Source organism: Stylophora pistillata, chromosome 8 (assembly GCF_964205215.1).
Source record: "Stylophora pistillata chromosome 8, jaStyPist1.2, whole genome shotgun sequence".
Taxonomy (NCBI): Eukaryota; Metazoa; Cnidaria; class Anthozoa; order Scleractinia; family Pocilloporidae; genus Stylophora; species Stylophora pistillata.
This window is the reverse complement of record NC_142526.1, coordinates 28,893,891-28,914,720: the sequence shown is the minus strand read 5'-3', so window position 1 is coordinate 28,914,720 and position 20,830 is coordinate 28,893,891. Positions and strand designations below refer to the sequence as shown.

The following is a 20,830-nucleotide window of genomic DNA, read 5'->3' as shown; positions in this document are numbered from 1 at the left end:
ATCTCAATGATCATTTTGTTTTAATGTCAAGAACAATAAAATGAACTCTACTTTTATGTTAAAAAAAATGTGTGTACTCCATTTGACCAGTTCCCGGTTTAGTTTAATGACCTATTCTTCTACATTTTTCTAACAAAATACCCCACAATAGTTTAGATAGGTCTGTAATGCATACTTGTGTTTTATACCACTATCACCCCCTAGTTATCACCACAAAGGCTACGATCATCAGCTAAAGGATATATTTGTGATTATGTGCATCAAAATCTTTTACTGGCATACAAATAACTTTTGAATTAGCTAGGCTTCTGTTTTAAAGCTAACTTTCATTTCTCCTCGCTTCAGAGGTCGATCATTCTAACTTAAGAAAATGTCTTGCAGAGATGCTTTTTGTTCCAGCTGAGACGAGGCAGATTCAAAGGCATTCTTAATACGTGTGAATTCACTCGAGTTATACACGCCCCTTGTGACATTTCCTTCGTCTGTTGGATCTTCCAGCTTAATGTAGGGTCCACTCCAAACTCTTCCATATCGTGAAGTTGGCTGAGTATTCCCCATTCGAACAGATATGGTTTTCTTCCAATCAAAAGAGGAGTAGTACTTGAAAAAACCGATCATTAACTCACCAAGGTTTTGGGTGTTCTTCGATTTGTATGATTTTACTTGCGGAGGAGCGCTGCCGGTGAGTTTTGATATGACATCATATTCTGTTGATCGAAAGAGTTCTGGGAAATCTTTTTGGAGGGCGGGCAGAACAGGAGGGGAACACCCAGCTTGTAGATAATTGATGACAAGTAGCACGACTGCGAAACCTGTTGACCGAAAAAAAAAAAAAAAAGTAGAGACCTGGTGAGATATCAAACCTTCGCCATATAGAATAACTAAATCAAGTAATTGCAAGATATCAGGGATTTTTAAAAGTCACCATGTTGACTTCCACAATAGGAGAGCGTTGCCTATCAAGTGGGCTTCCAGCTTCAGCCCCGCCTCCCCCTCCCTTTTCACCCATCTCGTCACTTAGGAAGTGAATAGAAAGTGTCTACTCATTGGAAAAAGAAAAAATTGATTACAAGAAGAATTAAAAATTAGATTCGTGGTTTCATGGACTGCATAATTTTATAGCATAACAATGAGTTGAAGGTAAATTGATGAATTGTTTAACATTATAACATATCGGTGTAAATGAAAGAGTATAAGGAAAATTTTCCTTTTTGAGGCAATACCAGGAAGTCGGTGTAATCTTGCGTTGGTAATCTCAGCCTTCTGAGCCCACAGTCTGATGGTGACAACCAGAGGTTTCACTCTTGGATCGCACTCGGAGTAACATTTCAAAAGGAAAGCGTTACGCACATTAGCCCAGTTATTGACGGAGATGTCAGATTCATAAGACTTCTCCTTGTCTTTGAGCTTTATGATTGGAATTCTGGCGTCGGTGACCACCTACAAGAGACAACCTTTGTCCAGCATAAAACACATACAACTCTTCGCTTCACATCGCTTCATTTCAAATAAAAATGTCCTTAGAACTGAATGGAATAATTCATCGTTTTTCAAAAAAGCTCATGCAGCGAGACAGTGAAACTAACTGTCAGTGAGTAGATTGCAAAAACTCACCCTTGTTTCATAGCGTCGAGGCTTTCGAGTAAAAAGCGACTCTATTCTCCTTAACATGTACGATTCGCCCTCTGCCTTTCCTTCAGTGGTCAAAATCAGATCGATGTCGCTATCGATGCTTCCGAATCCGTTCGCAGAAGACCCACACAACACAAGGCGACAGGTGGGATAAAGCTCTTGGATAACAAGCTCCATTTCCCGCCGCCATGAATCCTTTTGATCATAAATCTTTGGCGTTTGTTGGTTCGCTGAAAATTTCTCTTGAACCTGAGAGCTTAACTGAGAGTTGCTATCAGTGTTTTTACTTGCCATAATTATTGACCCAAATCTGAGTGAGATAATAGACCTCTCGCGTGATAACAAGCGCTGTTAACTGGAGAATTTGTGTTTCCTTCGAGGAATTTCAAACGTTTTCTGAGAAAACGCAATTACTTCCGTAAACAGCAAAATTCTCAGAAATGCCACGCATAGTTAATTGTGAGTGGTCATTAAAATGCAAATTCTGATATTTTGTTTACAAAGAGTGTTTCTGAAGTTTAATACATCGCTGTTAATAATTATTCGAACTTGTTCACCGAAAATGCTATATTAATTCGGGTTATTGCTCTTTGCCCGTTCTGATATTATCAAAATAATCAAATTAACGCAGGTAACGATTATTATTTCTCTTACAATTACAAATATCACTCAATTCAAAATCATTTTACTCGACGAGTGTGAAACAGGGCAAAGAAATCATACATCCTCAGTTTTTGTTTGCCTTTTTTCAATATCAAGTGAATGAATCGTTTTATGTTAGAGAGGCAAACCACAAAACTATTTCCACACCGTGCTGTGGTTGTCACCTTATAATTATGCAACTCCATCCTTCATTTAAGATAACTTCTATCGATTTGTTAAATCTTGCTTAGGTAAAACTGTTATTACTGAGAACTGAAAAATTAGTCTCGAACTCTTTTTTATTAGCACTACGGAATTTATAAGAAAGAAAGTTGAATTTGCGACAAATGTCCTGAGATCCCTCAATTTTTTAATAGCTCCAGGTTAAAGAGTCTTTTCGTTGTCAATACGTTTAACTGTGTTGATCACGATAGTTATACTTCACATGATATATCACATCCCTACTTAAAAAATTTAAGGTTACTTAAACTGCCATCCGTGACATTCCGGAAATCTTAAAAGTTATTCAGTTCCATCGGTGGTTCAGTTACATCCTAATCGCGGATAGAGTAAAAATTGTTTTAATGTACTTGCTTGGTTTGCTGTCTTGTGTTTGATAAATGAATTAAAAAAAACATTAAAATGTTTACAAACCTATTAGCTATGATATTTAAGATAAGCAAAAGACAAAAGTCAATTATATGCCACAAAACAATAAAGTGCCCGGAGTTTATGTATCTCCCTTAAATTATACAATCAGAATAACTTACTCCATTTACTTTAGGTCAGGCATACCAAATACAAGATTGTACTTAATTATATATTACAAACATTTCAATAGTAATATTTATAATAAGAATAACAATAATTTATCGAGTCTAAATTGATTTCGATTGGTTTATCTCAGAACATACTAATATTTTTGATGAGATGTAAATCAAAGAATACTTTCCAAAGACGAGTCCCTATTCAGATTGTTTGACGCAGTCTTAAAAGACTGTTTAATGCGCCTAGCTTCATACTCGTCAAACACAGCTCTGGTTACATTTCCTCCGTCTGTGGGGTCCTCAATTCTGATTTTGGGTCCTCGCCAAAACCTAGAATACATGTTGGTGGGTTCTGTGTTCCCAGCACGAACAGAAATGGTTTCTGACCACTGGAAAGCAGAATAATACCGGAAAAACGCGATTAACAACTCTCCGAGACTCTGCTTGTTTGTTGAGTTGTACGTCTGGATTTGAAGTGGAATTTCATCGGTTAGTTGGTGAATCACTTCGTTATTTGACGTGTTTTTGATGAGTTCTGGGAAGTCTTTATGCAGTACAGGCAGGACGGGCGGAGAACAGCCGGCTTGTAGGAAGTGAATAGCCATGAGAACGATAGCAAACCCTGGACATAATAGAAAATGACCGGCAGCAAAATTTATTAACACATCACGGTTAACACATCACGGTTAATACATCACGGTTAACACATCACGGTTAACACATCACCGTTAACACATCACGGTTAACACATCACGGTTGAGGATGACTACTTTCGAACTTCTCAATATAATATAGCTGATCTGGTTCGTTTATACAAGAGATCTTAAGAGTCCGAATGTCTCCTGGCACTTAGGCCCCCAGTGCTAATTAACTTGTCTCAATCAGGTTATGAGGTCTAACTAATGACCTAGTAAAAAGCAACAAACTGTAGGAAAAGTCTCCAAGGTTTTCGTGATAAAGGGAAATGCAAGTTATCGTCACGATTCACAGGTATAGCGTGAGAATATAGTGACTCAGTCAAAAATACAACACGATATCCTCTTTGCTTTCTGTCTTTCTCGCGGCCTTTCTCTAATCACCTTCAATTTCCTTGATACTTTACCTGGAAGCCTCTTTAATTTGGCTCCAACAATTTGAGCCTTTTTAGCCCACAGTTTGATCACAATTGTCAGCGGCTTCACTCGTGAGTCACACTCAGAATAACATTTTAAAAGGAAGGCGTTTTTCAAGCTGCTCCAGCTCTCCAAAGTGATGTCCGTTTCAAACGACTTCTCTTTATCCTTGAGTATAATTATGGGGACTTTGGCATTTGGAACAACCTGGAATAAATAGCAAATACTCTACTAGAAATGCCTTAATGGCCTTTCTGTAGCTGTGCCATGTAGAATTTCACTTTCTCTTTCCAGCAACGCACTTGTACCCCTCCCTCCCCCTCCCCCCTCCCCCCTCCCCCAGTACGATCGTTGAGGCGAAAACTGCAACAAAAAAGGAAACGTCAGCTAGCTTGCTTATTGTTTACTATACGCAAATAGGGCAGCCGGTTCAATCTACTGCATTTCTCATTGGACATTCTAGGAGATTTACAATTGCAGTAAATGGTTTGAACCCGGGGGTAACATCTGAAGGTGTAGTCTGATCGTCCGGGTGAGTGTAGTCCTGAGAAGGACTGTTGTCGGTGGTAGTGACTGACGTTTCGACAACCTGTGCGGAAGTCATCATCAGAGTCCTTGAGTATAATTATGATGACTTCCGCACAGGTTGTCGAAACTTCACTCTGATGATGACTTCCGCACAGGTTGTCGAAACGTCAGTCACTACCACCGACAACAGTCCTTCTCAGGACTACACTCACCCGGACGATCAGACTACACCTTCAGATTTACAATTCTCCGCCCAAATTTCGTTCAATCCGAACAACAGCATTTACGAGAATTTCTGGATTATTCCAAGAACGTGATAAATAAGAAACAAAGAAGGGACTGCAGATACAGTTATGCAAGATAATTATCTCAAGCTAAAAGAAATACCAGATTAAATTGTGAATTAAAATAACAAATTGACAAAGGTCTGTTGCAAAGTAGCCTTAAGAGACGCAGATACCTCTGTTTCAAAGCGGCGAGGTTTACGACTGAAGAGTGATTCGATTCTCCTGAGCGTATACGTTTCTCTGGCATTAGCAGTTGTGCCTTCGATGCCCAGCACCAGAGTCAAATCGATGTCGCTTTCGATGCTTCCAAATCCGTTCGCAGACGAACCGCACATCACAAGGCAACAGCTAGGGTACAGCTCTTGGATGATAAGTTCCATTTCCTGCCTCCATGTATCTTTTTTATCGTAAATCTTCTGCGTTTGTTGATTCGCTGAAAACTTTTCTTCAATCTGAGAACTAAGTAGGGGATGCGATAAACTTGTTTTCCCACTAACACTCGCCATTATGGACGAAATTGGACGTAAAATCTACCTGGAGATACTGGGCGCCATCTTGAACTTTAAAAACTTAAATACCTCCGTGATTTTTCCGTTATCGCGTTAAGAATAGGTTCTAACGTGCTCTAATTTGTACTTCTACGAAGTTTAACATTTTCTAAGAAAATGCCGTCCTTTATCTATAATTAAGTTTCCTAGAAATCATGCTGCGCGGTGATTGGTCAGTTTTTCAGGTCTATACTTATCTTGTGGATGTTAAATTGAATTATTTCCTGGATGCTTTTCTTACAAACATTTATCAGCCACGGGATGAATTTAAGAGAAATGTCATTGGCTATGACTTTAAAATACTGATAATGGAAGCTGCACTCCAGTAGCTCCGTTACGGGTTGAAGAATTAGAAAAAAAATGGAAATGTTCCTTGTGTTTACTTTTCACAAGCGTACGTTTGTCAGAAATGTATTTCCCCGGCGGCGGGAGAAGAAGACTGGGTCACAACTGCGTGACATTTTGCTAAAGAGTAGTCGTGTATGTGACAGATAGTGTATCGACCACGTTTTGACGCCTGAGTGGGAACAAAACAGAAATCTGATCAGAGTTTGATTTGAGCAATGACCGAAGAAACACCATCGTCTCTTCAGACAGAGGATCCTGTGGATGCGGAAGGCACAGGATCAGATGTAGAACTCGAAAGAGGAGGGAAACAAGCTAAACTTGACGAGGATGACAGCGACAATGATTCGACTGTCAGCAGTTCCAATTCGAATTCAACACAAGCCGCAATCTTAAAGAGAGGATTCCGTGGAAAAGGCAGGAAGAAGAAAAGTTTAGCCTTCAAATGCGCCAATTTTCTCAGGGTAAATCTCTTTTTTGTTACATCCTTTCTCTTTATTTAAAGTTCGTGTGATAACATTTGAAGATCTGGTTTTTGATGTTTACCGCGCATTTTTTCATTTTTTTGTCAGAGCTGAGAACCACGTGCCTCGCTTTTCAACTTGAAAAGCTTGAAATTTACAGATCGCTTGTTTTTGTTTCTTGCGTGTACTAATTGCTAAGCTTCTTATTTTGTCTTTACCACTCGCGAGTGAGCTCGCCATATCACTTGTGATCACTGGGTAGAATCTCCTCGCAATCAGATATGTCATGCAGACATTTGGTGAGAATTAAGAAAGTTTTCCGCCAGAATGTGCTGCTTTTATTGAAGAACTGCTCTGGTTATTTGTTAGGAGAAATTGCTTTTATATCATGGTAATAAAAAGCTATATACTTACGGGGTGTGTAGGTTTCCAACCAGTGAGCCAGATGAAATAAGATTAAGTGAATTGTTGTTGCTATATCAGTTAAGATATGACATGGTATGGCCACAGATATGTCGACCAGGACAAGTCGAGTTATATTTCAGAGTTTCTTGTGTACCCATAAGTTTATCCCATGTGGCCACTTTATTCATAGCTGAGGTTAGAATCAATCAAATTTGAATAATATATGAATTTGGGGTATTAGGAAATACTTGTTGCTTCCATAATCTACTGCATAATAGGCCATTTCCAAATTACTTTTGGACTCTTTTTTTAAAATGTGGCCTGATGCTTAACCATACTCATGAACATGAGCATAATTTGCTTGTGAATGGAAACTTATAATCATATGAAAGTATGAGCACCGGGTCTTGCTTTGAAAAAGAGGCCAAAGGTAATTCTGAAATGGGATATTTGTTTTGTTGCAAAAGCAAGGCTTGTGACATTTTTATCATTAATAATATGTAGACAGGGATTTTGTTGACAAGTTTTTTTTCTCTTATCTGGGTGTAACAGGAGGATCACAAACAGCCTATATTTGCTATACAGTTTAATCACAATGTGCCAGAAGGAACTGATGATCTGAACATGTTTGCAACAGTCGGAAGCAACAGGGTAATATAAACTAAAGAAAAAGAAAAACTTTGTGTATCTGTTGCTGGCGTAATAAGAAGGAAAGGAAACATCTACATTTCTCATTAGGATTCTATCAAAGATATTTAATTTAATTTACTCCATTTTCACTGCATTATTTGCAGTGGGGAAGGACTAGAAAGGAACATAGGAACCATTCGTGCTAGTCCACCTTCCCACCCATCCCACCCCAGGGGAGGACATCCATCACACAGTAATCTCATGTGTGGGAAATTAATGTCTCCTACCCCAAGCCTGCAGGAGACGGGACCTCCATTTATTCGTCCTTATCCTAGAAGATTAGAATATCTAACCATTTGATGTTATAGAAAGGTAGCAAATTCTTCTCAATTATTTTAAGACCTTGAGTGTTGGTCCGTCTGGGGCTCAAACCCTTGACCTCCCGCATAACCGTCCAGCGCTCTATCCATTGAGCTAACCGGGAGGCGGTTTCACAAATTTGCTGTCAGATACCAACTGAACCTTGGACCACTTTTGGGTGAGCTAGTCTACAGTTGTACATACTGGGACAAAAAATGTCAGAGGTGTCCAGGAAGGTTTAGAGTGAGACTGGCAATAAATGTTGAGCCTGGTCACTTGGTAAAGAAAGATGTTTGGTATTTGTCATGAGTAGAAATTTATTTTGAACCTTAAGAAAATCATATTATGTGAAGGGTCTGCCAAGGTGGTAAAGTGGAGATAAAATAGAGAATGCGAATTCTGAAAAATGTGATTTGTCTTCAGGTGACAATCTACCAGTGTGAAGCAAAGGGTGTGATCAAGCTACTTCAAGCTTATATGGATGCTGATGTATCTTTTTTTATATAAACTTATGAGGACTTTTACTTACCCTCTGCCTTACAAATTTATGGTGCTTGGGTGGGAGAGGGGTGTCCAAAAAAAAGGAATGTTGATCATATTGTGGTAAAGTCAGTGAAATGTTTTCAAATACCTTTTATAGATAGAGGTAATACTTGTAGTAACATGAAGACATATATAATTACATAAAGTAAATAAGACAGGCATTATTTTCAGTTCTGTCAAAGGAGGTTAGTCGTTCTTACTTGACAGATTCAGGGGTTTCATTAATTTTTTCAGCAGGAGGGCAACTGGTTTTCACAGGCGGGCAAAACTTTTTGAACTAAACTTCTTTATAAGATAAACCTTCCTCCAGATTGTTAAACCAGCTGGGCAAAACTGTCCTTACAACCGGTCAATTTGGCCGGTGCCCGGCTCTTAATGAAACCCCTGCAGATTATTGTATACTGTTCTCAGTTGGTACCCAGTCTGTTTGTTGAGACACTAGTGAGTTTAAAGTGCTTTAGCTGCATTCATCGTTATAAACCTTTAACAACTCATGGCCAGAGGAGAGTTTCTACACATGTGCATGGTCATACCATCCTGACACAGGGGAACCATTACTTGCTATTGCTGGTACAAGAGGAATCATCAGATTCATCAGGTTGTTACCATAGCTACCAATGAATGTTATGAAACTTTCTGTTGTCTGAATCAGTTGTTCCTTTTTTTTAATTGAACGTTTTACTGTCTTCCATAACGTCTGATATCCTATTACTTGGTTAATGATATGGTAGACCATGGTTTGATTCATTAAGGTATTTTACTGAAGTCTTTTTTTATTCTGTTTCAGTCCAATAAGCATGAACTGTATCAAGGTCAGTACTAATTTTTCTGATAATTTGGTTTTATCAACTAAGTTGAAATTGTAAATTGGCCACCATAAGGAATTAAAAAAAGCTGATGTTTCAAGCGTTAGCCCTTTGTCATTACCGTTTCGTTCTGATGAAGGGCTAATGCTCGAAACATCAGCTTTTTTATTCGTTACGGTGGCCAATTTACAATTTCAACTTAGTTGATATAACCAAATTACCTTGTTACCCCCACCATTGCAGCACCACAGTTTCTTTGAAAACTTTCAGCCTTTACTAATTTTTCTGAGTTTGTGTTGTTTTTTTTCTAGTTATTTGATTGAGTGTGCAAGGGCCAAATTTATTTTGCACTTTTTGATGTTCTTATACTGGTGAGGTAGTGATTTTCCTTATGAAAACACTAAGTTAAACTCAAAACTTGTTTTAAAAATGCTATTATGTTTTCAAGATGATCTCACTGATAAACTGCACTCCCGATTTGCTCAAAAAATTGTGGGAAAAGGTGTGGCTCATACACAGGTATTCACTCATGTTTGGTTAGAAAAGTGACATTCTTTCATTGATACATTTTTCACTTTCTTGTGGTGTTGTTCGTTACTTACAGCATTATATTGGCCATGGCGGAGCCATTAATGAACTCAAGTGTCACCCAGTTGAGCCTTATTTACTTCTATCAGCAAGCAAAGGTAACACCATTACATGGTTTTCAATCAAGTGTGGCAAGCTTTCTGGAATCACATTGCTTTTGGTTTGATTTGCTTTGTGCTTAAAAATCATATCACTTTTAATGTTTCACGCATTTGGTATAGTAATCAAGGCAGGTGAAGATAATTTGTCTCAAAGCAAGATGAGGTTGTATATCCATTTCTTTGTTTGCTAGATCACAGTTTAAGACTGTGGAATATCAAAACTGATGTGTTGGTTGCAATATTTGGTGGAGTGGATGGACATAGAGATGAAGTCCTCAGTACAGTATGTATCTTAGTTCATTATCACAAAAATTTTCTCTTTTCCCTTCTTTCCCCTTTTTTTTATTCCTCTCCTTTCATTCTCTTAGCCTATCACAGAGCCACCATACCCTTTGGATTTAAATGGCAATGCAGCTTACTGCTTCCTTTGACACCCATTAATTGTTGTGATGCTTTGAATTTTTTTTAACCAAGTTCAGTTTATAAAAGGAAAACACCTTTCAATATAATAGTAAAAACAAACCCAGTGGAGATTTTTTTAGAAATACTTTTTCTTTGAACAGTGAAATCATTTTGAAATTAACTTCTAAGTTAGGTAAACTTTAAGCTTCTTTTTGCTCATGACAAAGAATGTTTGCTTAATTTTCACAAGAAAAGTGTAAGGCAGTATATTGTTTTTGGTGACATATGTTTTGATTTGTTCAAGGACTTTGATATTCTGGGTGAAAAAATGGTGTCTTGTGGTATGGATCACTCACTGAAGATATGGTCACTTCAAACTGATGCTGTGAAGAAGGTAAAATCAAAATGACGAATTTGGTGGCTTGCAAATTCTAAAAGTTTATTCAGGGATACAATCAAAAGGCCTGGGCACAATTTTTCACAGGACAGATAATGCTGAAATGTATCCATTGGATAACTCAATATCCAGTGATAAGTGTTAATAAGACACACTGTGCTATCCACTGGACAATGATTCATCCAATTGCAAGCATTTATCTACCCTTCAAACAGAGTCTGATGTAAAGTTGTAGAGACAGTGATTATTTGTAATGTCCAATATTGAGTTTGGCAAATTGCTGAGGTCTTTGAGGGATACATGAATTAAAATTGGATAAGCTCTGTTATGTTTTTAATCAAACTTACCTTTTATTATGTAAAAGTAGCAAATACTTTCTCCTTGTTTTGCCCCCTTTTCTATTTTAGGCTATTGCAGAGTCTCATTTATATGATCAAAACAAAACTGAGAAGTGAGTATTTTAAAACCTAAAAGAGGACTGTGAAATACACTGCTCAACAAATCCCTATCATTAACCCTCCTCCACACCCATTTTTGGCCATAAACTAGACAATACCTGCAAAGGCGGCCATTTACGGGGTTGTCAGACTCTAAAACTTATCTGGCTTGAGTTGAGTACCCAGTACTACTGCTTGTTATTTAATGCGTAATATCCTTAAGTGTATCTCCGGGATCATGCAGCTGGATTCAGGCCAAGGCCAAAGTCAAAGTCACTGTGATTTCTTGTCTCTTGTTTCTTGTCACCAAACACAGAGACGGTGGCTCCATAGCATCACTCAGGAAAGAACATCTGTCAGTACTGGTCAGCTGTACTTCAGTACAGAGCATTGGCCAGTACTGGTCAGCTGTACTTCAGTACAGAGCATTGGCCAGTACACTGGTCAGCTGTACTTCAGTACAGAGCATTTGACAGTACTGGTTAGTAAAGGGCTGGCTCTGCAAAGCTGTGTTTTCCCCTCCCACCTTTCCTGTTTGTTTCTTCTTTGGGTTCACATGGTCATTAAAACTTTTTCCCAATACTGGTTGTGTTATGAACCAACCAATCATATACACTTTGGTGCTAACTACAAGTGATCTGTTGTCTTATTTATTGCAGAGCTTTTCACACTGTCAAGCTGCACTATCCTGACTTCACCACCAGGGACATTCATAGAAACTATGTAGACAGTGTTCGCTTCTTTGGTGACCTTATCTTGTCTAAGGTAAGTTGCTTTTATGACTGTGGGACAGTCAAGCTTTCATAAGGGAAAGTGGGAGGGGGGAGGTGGGGGGAAAGTGGGGGGAACTTATTGGGTGCCAATCTTAATATTTTAATCAGAATCTTGTTTTAGTTATTCCAGAGATGCCTTGCAAGGTCTTTCTTGTATAATGTATTCATAATAAGTATAGATGGAGACGTAAAAAAGGCCTTGTTAACTGACTGTAATTTTAGCTCGTCCTCTTACTTCAAATTTTGAGTTTCGAGGTGGAAAAAACATGTAAGGGTGGGGGGGGGGAGGCAGGAAAGGTAGATTCATTTGAAAAAAAAAATGCAGCAGTTGTCACAACAGTTTTGTCTATGATTCCAGGATCTTTGAATTTACCTTTCAAATGTAGCTAAACGTATACAGTTGTGAATCCAAACATCAGTTGCTAATTCAATTTTTTTTTATTTCCAGTCCTGTGAAAACTGCATCGTGTGCTGGAAACCACAAGAGCGATTTGAAGACATTTTTAATGGGGTAAGAAATATCAAATGTATTTATTTCACGACAGAGAAGATGTACCTCGGAGTTGTCATTTTCCCTTTGATATTCTGAGCGGTTTGGTTTATAAGGATCTCCCATCAATCCCTTCTAGTTAAGTTTTCGTTTCTAGTGGAACGAGCCAAAAACCATCGCGACGTCAGGTTACTAATTATTGTTCCATTCTCTTTTACAGCCTTTCAATTCTGATCGGGTTGTAACGGTACTTCACCGGTGAGTAAAATGTATTGTTTCCACGAGAAAGAATTTTTCCGTAATCCAGTTCTCTTTTATGTTGTAACATTACACATCCTTAAATGCTGATTTTTTTCTACAGGTTTGAGTTTTCCCAGTGTGATATCTGGTACATGAGATTCTCTTTAGATTACGAACAGAGGGTAAGAATTTGTTTTCAGAATGTTTTAGTGGCGCAGCCAATCCAACGTTTAGCACATGGGAGTCTGGATAGAGAGCGTGGTATTTGAGCTCTGACTATAGTATCAGTGATGTTTATTCGGAAAAGACATCTATCTCACGGTGCGCGACCTCCCCTGGTACATTAAAGTCGTTTCAAGTCACATAGTGACGCCTCCAGTTTTTGGACCCAACAACTTTAAATTAACATTGAAATGTGTCTAAACACTGTGCAATGTGTTAACCAAGAACTAGCAGATGAGGTGAAGAAAGCTTTATCTTTACACGGGAGACCAAGAAAGAAAAAAACGGAAGCAGTCGCTTGCCTTAATCGTCTCTACCCGACAACAGAATACGTATTCTCCATACTGTTGTCTATGTATTCCTTATATACTGACGAGGAGAATTTGTGTGAAAGAAAGAGTTTGTCTAGTTAGGGAATCATCTCCAATATTCTCAGGACCTGACTGTTTGATTCAGAAGTAATACTGTTGGGTGATACGAGATGCTGGTTACCGTTAGGTATTGAAGTATTAATACGCGGTTAACTCGCTTCTTTAAGGTCTTGAAAAAGGAATGCACACATTAAAGCTAAGACGCTTTGCAACCGTATCTGAGAGCACAAAAGTTGACGACGTCATAACCTTTATTACGATTTCCATTGCATTCCAGCTAATGGCAGTCGGGAATCAAACAGGGAAGACATTTGTTTGGGACATTGGCGTTGACGATCCAACAAAAGCTAGGTAATGTAAATTGTTAGGGTAACTTTTAATTCAAGTTGAAATCTTTCTGTTTGAGTTCTGCATCCTTGGCTGTTATTGAAATTTGTTTTAACTGTTGTAGTTGTCCTGCAATATGGCTGCCTTATACACCGAATCGAAATATGGCGTCCAGTTTGCATTGCCATCGTTCTGGACTCACTAGCCTCTCACGCATGTAATAATCCTTTTGTGTTTCCACGTGAAGACGAGGCTAGTGAGTCCAGAACAACGGCAATTCAAATTGGACGCCATATTTCGATTCGGTATATACTGAGAATAAGACCGTATAAAACCCTAGAGCACATCACGGACTGTTGCAAAGCCCGGAAATACTGCAACGGGGTTTACGCGCATGACAAGCAACCACGTGATCTTTTGAAACCTACTTTATAGTAAACTCTACAAACTTCACGGGTGTGACTTATTTACATAAGCTGATTGTTCTTTTATAGATCCACAACTCTTGTGCACAACAAGTGTGTATCAGCCATCAGACAAACGGGATTCAGTAAGGACGGCAAGTAAGTCTGCAATGAAATATCCACAGAGTGGTCCTTAACATATCAGTATCTTTTGGAATTCGTCGCAAATCAAATCTTCTTCCGATGTCTTTCTTTTCAGGATTCTAATATCTGTTTGTGATGACGGTACGCTATGGAGGTGGGACAGAGTCAGATAAAAATCCGTTCTATCTCGTCATTGGTTTAATGTATAATAACTCCACCAACACATTTTTGTACTGTACATTTTTTCGTCCGTAGCTGTTATGACACCCAACGAACTTTTGTTTCATTAAAAAGAGACTAACTGTCAAATAACGAGCTGTCGTACTTGTGTTAATTTTTTTTCCTTTCAAATCGGAGTATCAAACAATCTGAGGCCTCGCTTCGCCGAGAACTGTTTCGATTTATTTTTCTAAGTTTGATAAAATCCACGTTCAAATTTTCACCACTCAGTAATGAGATCAACCGTTCAGCGGAATGAAATTGCCAGACTTTGCCGTTTTCACCTGAACTGCTCCGTAATGGACAAACGATTGTTTAAACTCTGAGTCTAATAAAAGAATTCGTAGTTGATCTACGAGCACGCTCTCGTCACAGGCTAATTCACGGTACGAACAGTGCTCTGCGCGTGCGCGCTTCACGCGTTTGTTCCATTTATGACGCATATTTTGTTTAAAGAAAGATGCTATTTTAGTAACAGGAAAAAAAGCAAACCATGACAGATTCCGTGCGTGTTGATGTAAAGAACCAAACCGTCGCTTACAATGGCATAACAGGAAGTGAGCTTGAAGACTCTACGGAAACAAGGTACGTCGTAGAGATTCGCTCTCCACAAAGAAATCAAAGTGCTACGTGCAGGAATTGCGAAAACAAATTAAGGAAGACGCAAAGGCAAACTCTTTACCACAGAATTCGGGAGTATTTATTAACAGAGCGAAATATTGAGGTGAAGTTAAAGCGTTTTAATGTGAAGTCCAATCGCGCGATCAGTCCGTTCGCTTTTCTGCGCAAACTCTTTGCGGCCTTGTTCCAGCAGGAGACAGAAACGAAATTCACAAGTGATGAACTGGGAAAACTCGCAGAATGTCAGTTGAATGCGCTGAAAGAATCTCTGAGGAATTTAATATCTGAGAAAACGAAAGAGCTACAACAGGAACAGTTGGCATACATAAAGGAGGGACAGGCCTTACTTGGGTCTAAACAGAAAGCAAAAGACTTGGAGACAGAAGCTTGGGTCACACTAAGGCCAAATGTGAACAAACACCCTTTCTCAGATGATCTTACGAGAGTTCTAATGTTCTAGGAGTGTTGTAAACTGACCTGGTTTTGAGAATAAGACGTATTCCGCAGTTGAATAGAATAAGTGGGGAGCGACAGATGAAGCTGTGTTGGAAGAAAGTATGGGATAAATCTACAGATTCTAATAAAGTGTGTTAGCTGTAATCGATGGTTTTGAATGCAAGGCAGCGGCACAGTAACGTCATTTCTTCAGTGATTCCAATTGCTTGAAGCCGGTTTTCCCCAGCATTGGAGTCGCGGTCATAAGAGCAATTACTAAATCGAAATCAGGGTCAACCTTAGCAGAATCGGAGTCCCAAAAATCAAGATGTTTACATCTTATTCCAATTCCGCCTGACGCTTACGATCCAGCAAAAGCTAGATCGTCCCAGTCAAAGTCCTCACAAAAAGTGCGAGAACCTAGGCGTCACAGTGACAGTTTTCCGTCCTTAGATACAAATTACAAAAATAAAAGGGGGGGGGGAGGGAAGGGATTGGAAAAAAAGAAAGACCGCCACAGAGAGGCTGTAGTCGCGTAAAGTGTTTAAAGTGACTTGTAAGATTGATAATGAAAACAGCTCTTGAATAGTCAAAAACCTGTTTAAATAACGGCTCTTTTTAGTGCATCGTCAAAATATTATTACATCCGTTCCTGAGGCTACAGTTGTATCCTTGATCAAAGCAATTTGGAACTGCATTTTTAAGCCAGCAAGCTGCGTACATTGACCACTCTGTCAAAAGAGCATGTTTCAGCATTAAAATAATCCAATCTTGAGCTTTGAAGCTTTTGCAAGAGGAAAAATAAAATCTTTCAACAAAGAAATGAGTTCTCCTCTAACCTACAAATGAAATTAGAAAAGATAACTTCAGAAAGGCAACTAACAAGTCGCGTAAAGTAATCCCAGGGCTGATTTAACACATAATCGAAAAATTAGACTTTTTGGAGTCGGCCGTTTGTATGCGATTGTCTTACGAACATACTAACGTTTACCTATCCCACACGTTTTCTGACTCAGTAACCTGAGGTTTATTACCGCTGACATCAAGTACGTACCTCTGGGATATCTACCATTCTCCGCAGTTTTTGATCTCTCCATGTCCAGTCAAGAATTACATATTTTAATCTTTTAGTTTTTAATGAATCTGAAAGAGTGAACAAAAGAAATCTTCAATCAAAAAATGATCCTCGTAAGTGAACTGCAATGAAAGAAATTAAAGAAAAAGGACCGGAGTCTGAAAACAGTTGAGGCTTCGAAGGAGTTCGAACCAGTACCTCGCAGATTGGTTCAGTCTACTTTCAACTGAGCTACTGGGGCTTTTGATTGGAGAGATACAAATTTGGGTTATGGTAAACAACTCAAAGTATTTTCAAATACTAAGACGAATTAGCACTATTGCTTCGCAAATGTAGCCAGCGAGCAGGCCCAGACCCGGGCCCTCATTATCAGCGCTGCAGGACGCGCGTTTTTCCGGCCGCAGGGAGATTGGAGATGAGTCAGGGATAGGTTTGAAGGGGATTGCGTTGCTCTAGGCCTCATACTTTCCCGAAAAAACAAAGAAACGCTCCCGCAAAATCGCTAATATCAAGGGCTTGGACACTGGCGAGCTTAGCAAAGAGGCGATTTGGAGTCTACTGTTTTATAAACAGAGGCCGCTCACCATTCTGTATCAGCTTTAAAATTCGACTTGGTGTCCCAATGCCAAGGTGAACCACCTGGGACTCCAGAAACTGCTCCTGCTCTGAAATCTGTAAAGATGAATTCTAACTGGAATGAACGATGAAGATATAAAAGCGTTAACGAGTTTCAAGGACGAAAAAGACAATTTCGATGCCAGATTTCAGGCAACGTGACATTTTACCTCGTTCACTGAGTGCGAACGAATAAAGATCGACGATAAACGGTCACATCACCATAATGTCAAATCGCGCGATGGGTTTTTTGAAAGCGTTAGAAAATCGGATGCTTCCCTCCAAAATATTTTTCTCAATCTCATTACTTTTAATCGAAAATGGCTTCATGACCCAACCGATTTAATTTCTTAACCTAATAACCAAGGGAGCTTGCCTTTAATATATTAATTATTCTACCTTCATGTGTTTGGCGAATAATTTGACCGTTTTGCACTTTCCTTTGAAATCTGTTGCTGCCCTGTGGAAAGAAACAAGAATTTTATGTGTTCAGGTAATTCACCAACTACGTTTATCTCTTGGGAGCTCTATGCCTCTCATTCCGTTTACCCCTGGGATAATGGCCTGATCCCCCAACCCACCACTTCCCTTTCCTCCCTCTTTTCCCTCGGCACACAAATTACGCGACACACCTTTAAATTCAAGAGTAACTTACTTTTCTTATATTGGAAATCATGTTCATTTTGACTACACAAAATAAACGTCTCACTGACCTGTTAAGTTCCACGACTCTTGTAGCAGCTGATGAAACAAAGAGAAGCAAGGGTGAGCCACGATCACCTTTCTTGTTTAGTTTATCCACATCTCTTGTCCACTGAGGAATAACTGCAACAGATACAATCAATGAAAGAAGACCAGTGGTGAAGCATCCAAAGAACTGACTGAAATGTTACACCTTTAACTCCTCTTTGGAGCATGTGGATTTTTATTTTGGTACACTGGGCCATAAGCACTTTATATTTATATATTTACGAGTATTTAGACAGGGTAGCCCAGTTCAGCAAATTGCTGGTTTCAATGGGGCCCTGTGAAACAAACCCACCCATCCCACCCCAGGGAAGGATATCCACCACACAGTAATCTCGTGCGTGGGAAATTAACGTCTCCTACCCCTAACCCTGCAGGAGGCGGAGCCTACGGTTTATTCGTCCTTATCCGAGAAGACTAGAATACCTATCCATTTCTTGACATTATAGAAAGGTAGCAAATTCTCCTCAATTGCTGTGGCAGCACCGAGACTAGGAAACTCGATCCCACTTGAACTAAGATCCAGTAGTTCGATAGACATTTTTAAATGACATTTAAAAACATATCTTTTAAACAAGCTTTTAAACTCTTTTAATTTTTAGATGATTTTTAACTTATTGGTGTAAAGCGCCATGGAAAAATAGTGGATTGTGCGCTATATAAATATTTTATTATTATTATTATTATTATTATTATTATTATAGAGAGAGTTTCGCGATGCTGTTAAATTACGCTATGATTGGCCGTTCTATGACATTCCATCAGTGTGTACGCCTGGGGAAAACTTCACAGTAGACCACGCAATGATTTGAAAACGAGGGGGCTTCGTTATCCAACGGCATAATGAGTCAAGAGACCTCGAGGCCGACCTTTTGAGTATAGTGTGTACCGATGTCGAGGTCGAGCCAGTTCTTCAAGACATCACTGAAGAGCAACTCAGCAGAGGGTCTAATAGAGCACAAGATGCAAGATTTACTCGTCCCTATCCTAGAATACTAGAATATCTAACCATTTCTTGATGTTATAGAAAGGTAGCAAATTCTTCTCAATTATTTTGAGACCTTGAGTGTTGGTCCGGTCGGGGCTTGAACCCTCGACCTCCCACACAGCAGTCCTGCGCTCTATTCATTGAGCTAACCGGGAGGCGGTTTTTGTTCAAGCACAGGTAACTGATTATGTTCCATGGAGTATTCTTTGTTATCAAATTGTGTTTACAAATGAATATTAGTTCAATAGACAAGTACACTCTACAAGCATAGCATAAATGGTAATGACACTCACTGTTTTTCATATAAGAAAGGAGTTCATCTAAACATCCACTATGAATAGAATCATCCACCAAACAACAGGAATCTAAAAATATAAAATTGAACAGTAAAACAAATCTAAGAGATTTTTAATTTCAGAAATTCCAAAGTCACTGTTTTATTTAAAATCAAGGCGATGAGTTCTTGGCCCCTCTAGAAGTATGTTTAGGCTTTGCTCTGAAATAACTGGACAGTGAGCCTCCACTCTCAGTTAATTATGTTCTGGTACACACAAAAAAAGGGGGGATCAAGAGCGATCCTCACTAGATATCTCATTTCTTTAAATTGGTAAGCTTTGTGTCAGTAAGGGGCAGGGGGGGGGGGGCAGGTATGACAAAGGAAGTCTATATTTTTGCTTCATGCTGTTCTGATGCTTAATAGCGTGCCAAGATAATTGTGCGTATTGGTCTAAAAAAGGTACAAGCTTCCAAGTTACACTTTGTTTTCCATAGTGCTGTAAATAAACCTTTCTTACCATCAATGCTCACATCCTCAAGTTCTAGTGTTGACAATGATCCTGCGGTACAGTCACAGAAACTTGACCACAATATATTTGGTGCATCTGGGCCGTGAAGTTTTGTTGTTATACTTTCAATCTGTTAAATGTAACAGAATTCAAATGTTACAACCATTAAAACAAGTGATCAGAGTGGCATGGATATTCTCCCAAAAAGTACATTAATATTTGATAAGTATGTTGCATCTCCAGATTTGCATCTGTAGGGCATTATATCTAAGTGTGAGGGTTTTCAATGTTATTCCAAGTTTAACACAATTGAAGTTTTGTTAGTACACCACTAAAAGCTACACTAAACCATATGTTGCAAAAAGAGGGTAGGTTAATAATCTACAGCTGGAAGAAGCTTCTAAATGTGGCCTCCAAGGGAACACCTACTTTAACCAGTCTCTATCTTCATTCCAAGAGAATACCACCGTGTACTGCATGTCTTCAAAGAGATCGTGCTTGTACAAGTATCTTTTAGTAACAAAGAAGTAGTACCCTAGGTTTTTTCCTTCTTTTCTTTGCTTTTGGTTCATTTGGACCAACGTCACTGAGGTTCATCTACAAGAAATATCACAAGATTTCGGGAAAGATTGAAGACTACATCAAATTCAATGAGATAAGACCTATTTTCTTCCGGTTAGTGGGAAAGATAGACCGAGCAACTTTCTGTAGTCCTGTCCCACCCTGTACTTTTGGCATGCTCGCCTTTATTTAAGCAGAGGATGACTACAGAGACTAAAGAGATCGCCAAATACATGGCTACAAAGATAGTTTGGCAAAATCTTTACTCACTTGTTTATTGCCGTTGTTCTTCGAATTATCCTCGCCATCCTCATCTTTTCGCCGTTTATTTTCCCGTTTTGTTTCAATCTCTAAGTAAAGTACAAGTAAAGGGAATTAATAATCACGATTTTCTCAATAGGGCAAGATAAGTTACAAAGCAGGGAATTTACCGGTGTCTTCGATGTCTTTTTCATCCAACCACCATTCGTCACCCAAAGCGTCCGCCATATTTGATCAAAACGGATAAAGATTGGTTACGACTATTTCCAGTTCGCTCGGCCTTACCACTGATTTTCGTGCGCTGATTGGCCAGCTCGGAGGTGACTTAAAGAGTGCCATTTACCTTCCGGCATAGATATATAGATAGATAGATAGATAGATAGATAGATAGATAGATAGATAGATAGATAGATAGATAGATAGATTGATAGATTGATAGATAGAGAGATAGAGAGATAGAGAGATAGATAGATAGATTGATTGATAGATAGATTGATAGATAGATTGATAGATTGATAGATAGATAGATAGATAGATAGATAGATAGATAGATAGATA

At 38.9% G+C, this 20,830-nt stretch overlaps 4 protein-coding genes across 4 annotated transcripts; 1 reads left to right on the top strand and 3 right to left on the bottom strand.

The window, feature by feature from the left end:
- Positions 1-227: 227 nt before the first annotated feature.
- LOC111324034 (poly(A) RNA polymerase GLD2) lies at positions 228-1,972 on the bottom strand. Its single transcript, XM_022927520.2, has 3 exons — positions 1,615-1,972; positions 1,224-1,440; positions 228-812 (listed from the first exon to the last, which is right to left on the bottom strand). The coding sequence occupies exons 1-3, from the start codon at positions 1,924-1,926 to the stop codon at positions 358-360; spliced, it is 984 nt and encodes a 327-aa protein (XP_022783255.2). The 5' UTR covers positions 1,927-1,972; the 3' UTR covers positions 228-357.
- Positions 1,973-2,841: 869 nt separating this feature from the next.
- LOC111324015 (poly(A) RNA polymerase GLD2-A-like) lies at positions 2,842-5,898 on the bottom strand. The gene is made up of 3 exons (XM_088729455.1): positions 5,142-5,898; positions 4,144-4,360; positions 2,842-3,663 (listed from the first exon to the last, which is right to left on the bottom strand). The coding sequence occupies exons 1-3, from the start codon at positions 5,472-5,474 to the stop codon at positions 3,212-3,214; spliced, it is 1,002 nt and encodes a 333-aa protein (XP_088585581.1). The 5' UTR covers positions 5,475-5,898; the 3' UTR covers positions 2,842-3,211.
- Positions 5,899-5,977: 79 nt separating this feature from the next.
- Positions 5,978-14,277, top strand: LOC111324011 (polycomb protein eed). The gene is made up of 16 exons (XM_022927487.2): positions 5,978-6,325; positions 7,283-7,381; positions 8,144-8,209; positions 8,761-8,861; positions 9,051-9,075; positions 9,674-9,755; positions 9,950-10,041; positions 10,465-10,554; positions 10,965-11,008; positions 11,654-11,759; positions 12,216-12,278; positions 12,478-12,515; positions 12,619-12,679; positions 13,368-13,441; positions 13,912-13,980; positions 14,081-14,277. The coding sequence occupies exons 1-16, from the start codon at positions 6,080-6,082 to the stop codon at positions 14,136-14,138; spliced, it is 1,314 nt and encodes a 437-aa protein (XP_022783222.2). The 5' UTR covers positions 5,978-6,079; the 3' UTR covers positions 14,139-14,277.
- Positions 14,278-15,821: 1,544 nt separating this feature from the next.
- On the bottom strand, positions 15,822-20,606 carry LOC111324044 (protein CMSS1). Its single transcript, XM_022927531.2, has 10 exons — positions 20,443-20,606; positions 20,282-20,361; positions 19,985-20,047; positions 19,460-19,580; positions 18,959-19,030; positions 17,644-17,755; positions 17,330-17,390; positions 16,900-16,987; positions 16,295-16,383; positions 15,822-16,079 (listed from the first exon to the last, which is right to left on the bottom strand). Exons 1-10 carry the CDS (start codon positions 20,498-20,500, stop codon positions 15,996-15,998), a joined length of 828 nt encoding a protein of 275 aa, XP_022783266.2. The 5' UTR covers positions 20,501-20,606; the 3' UTR covers positions 15,822-15,995.
- Positions 20,607-20,830: the final 224 nt, after the last annotated feature.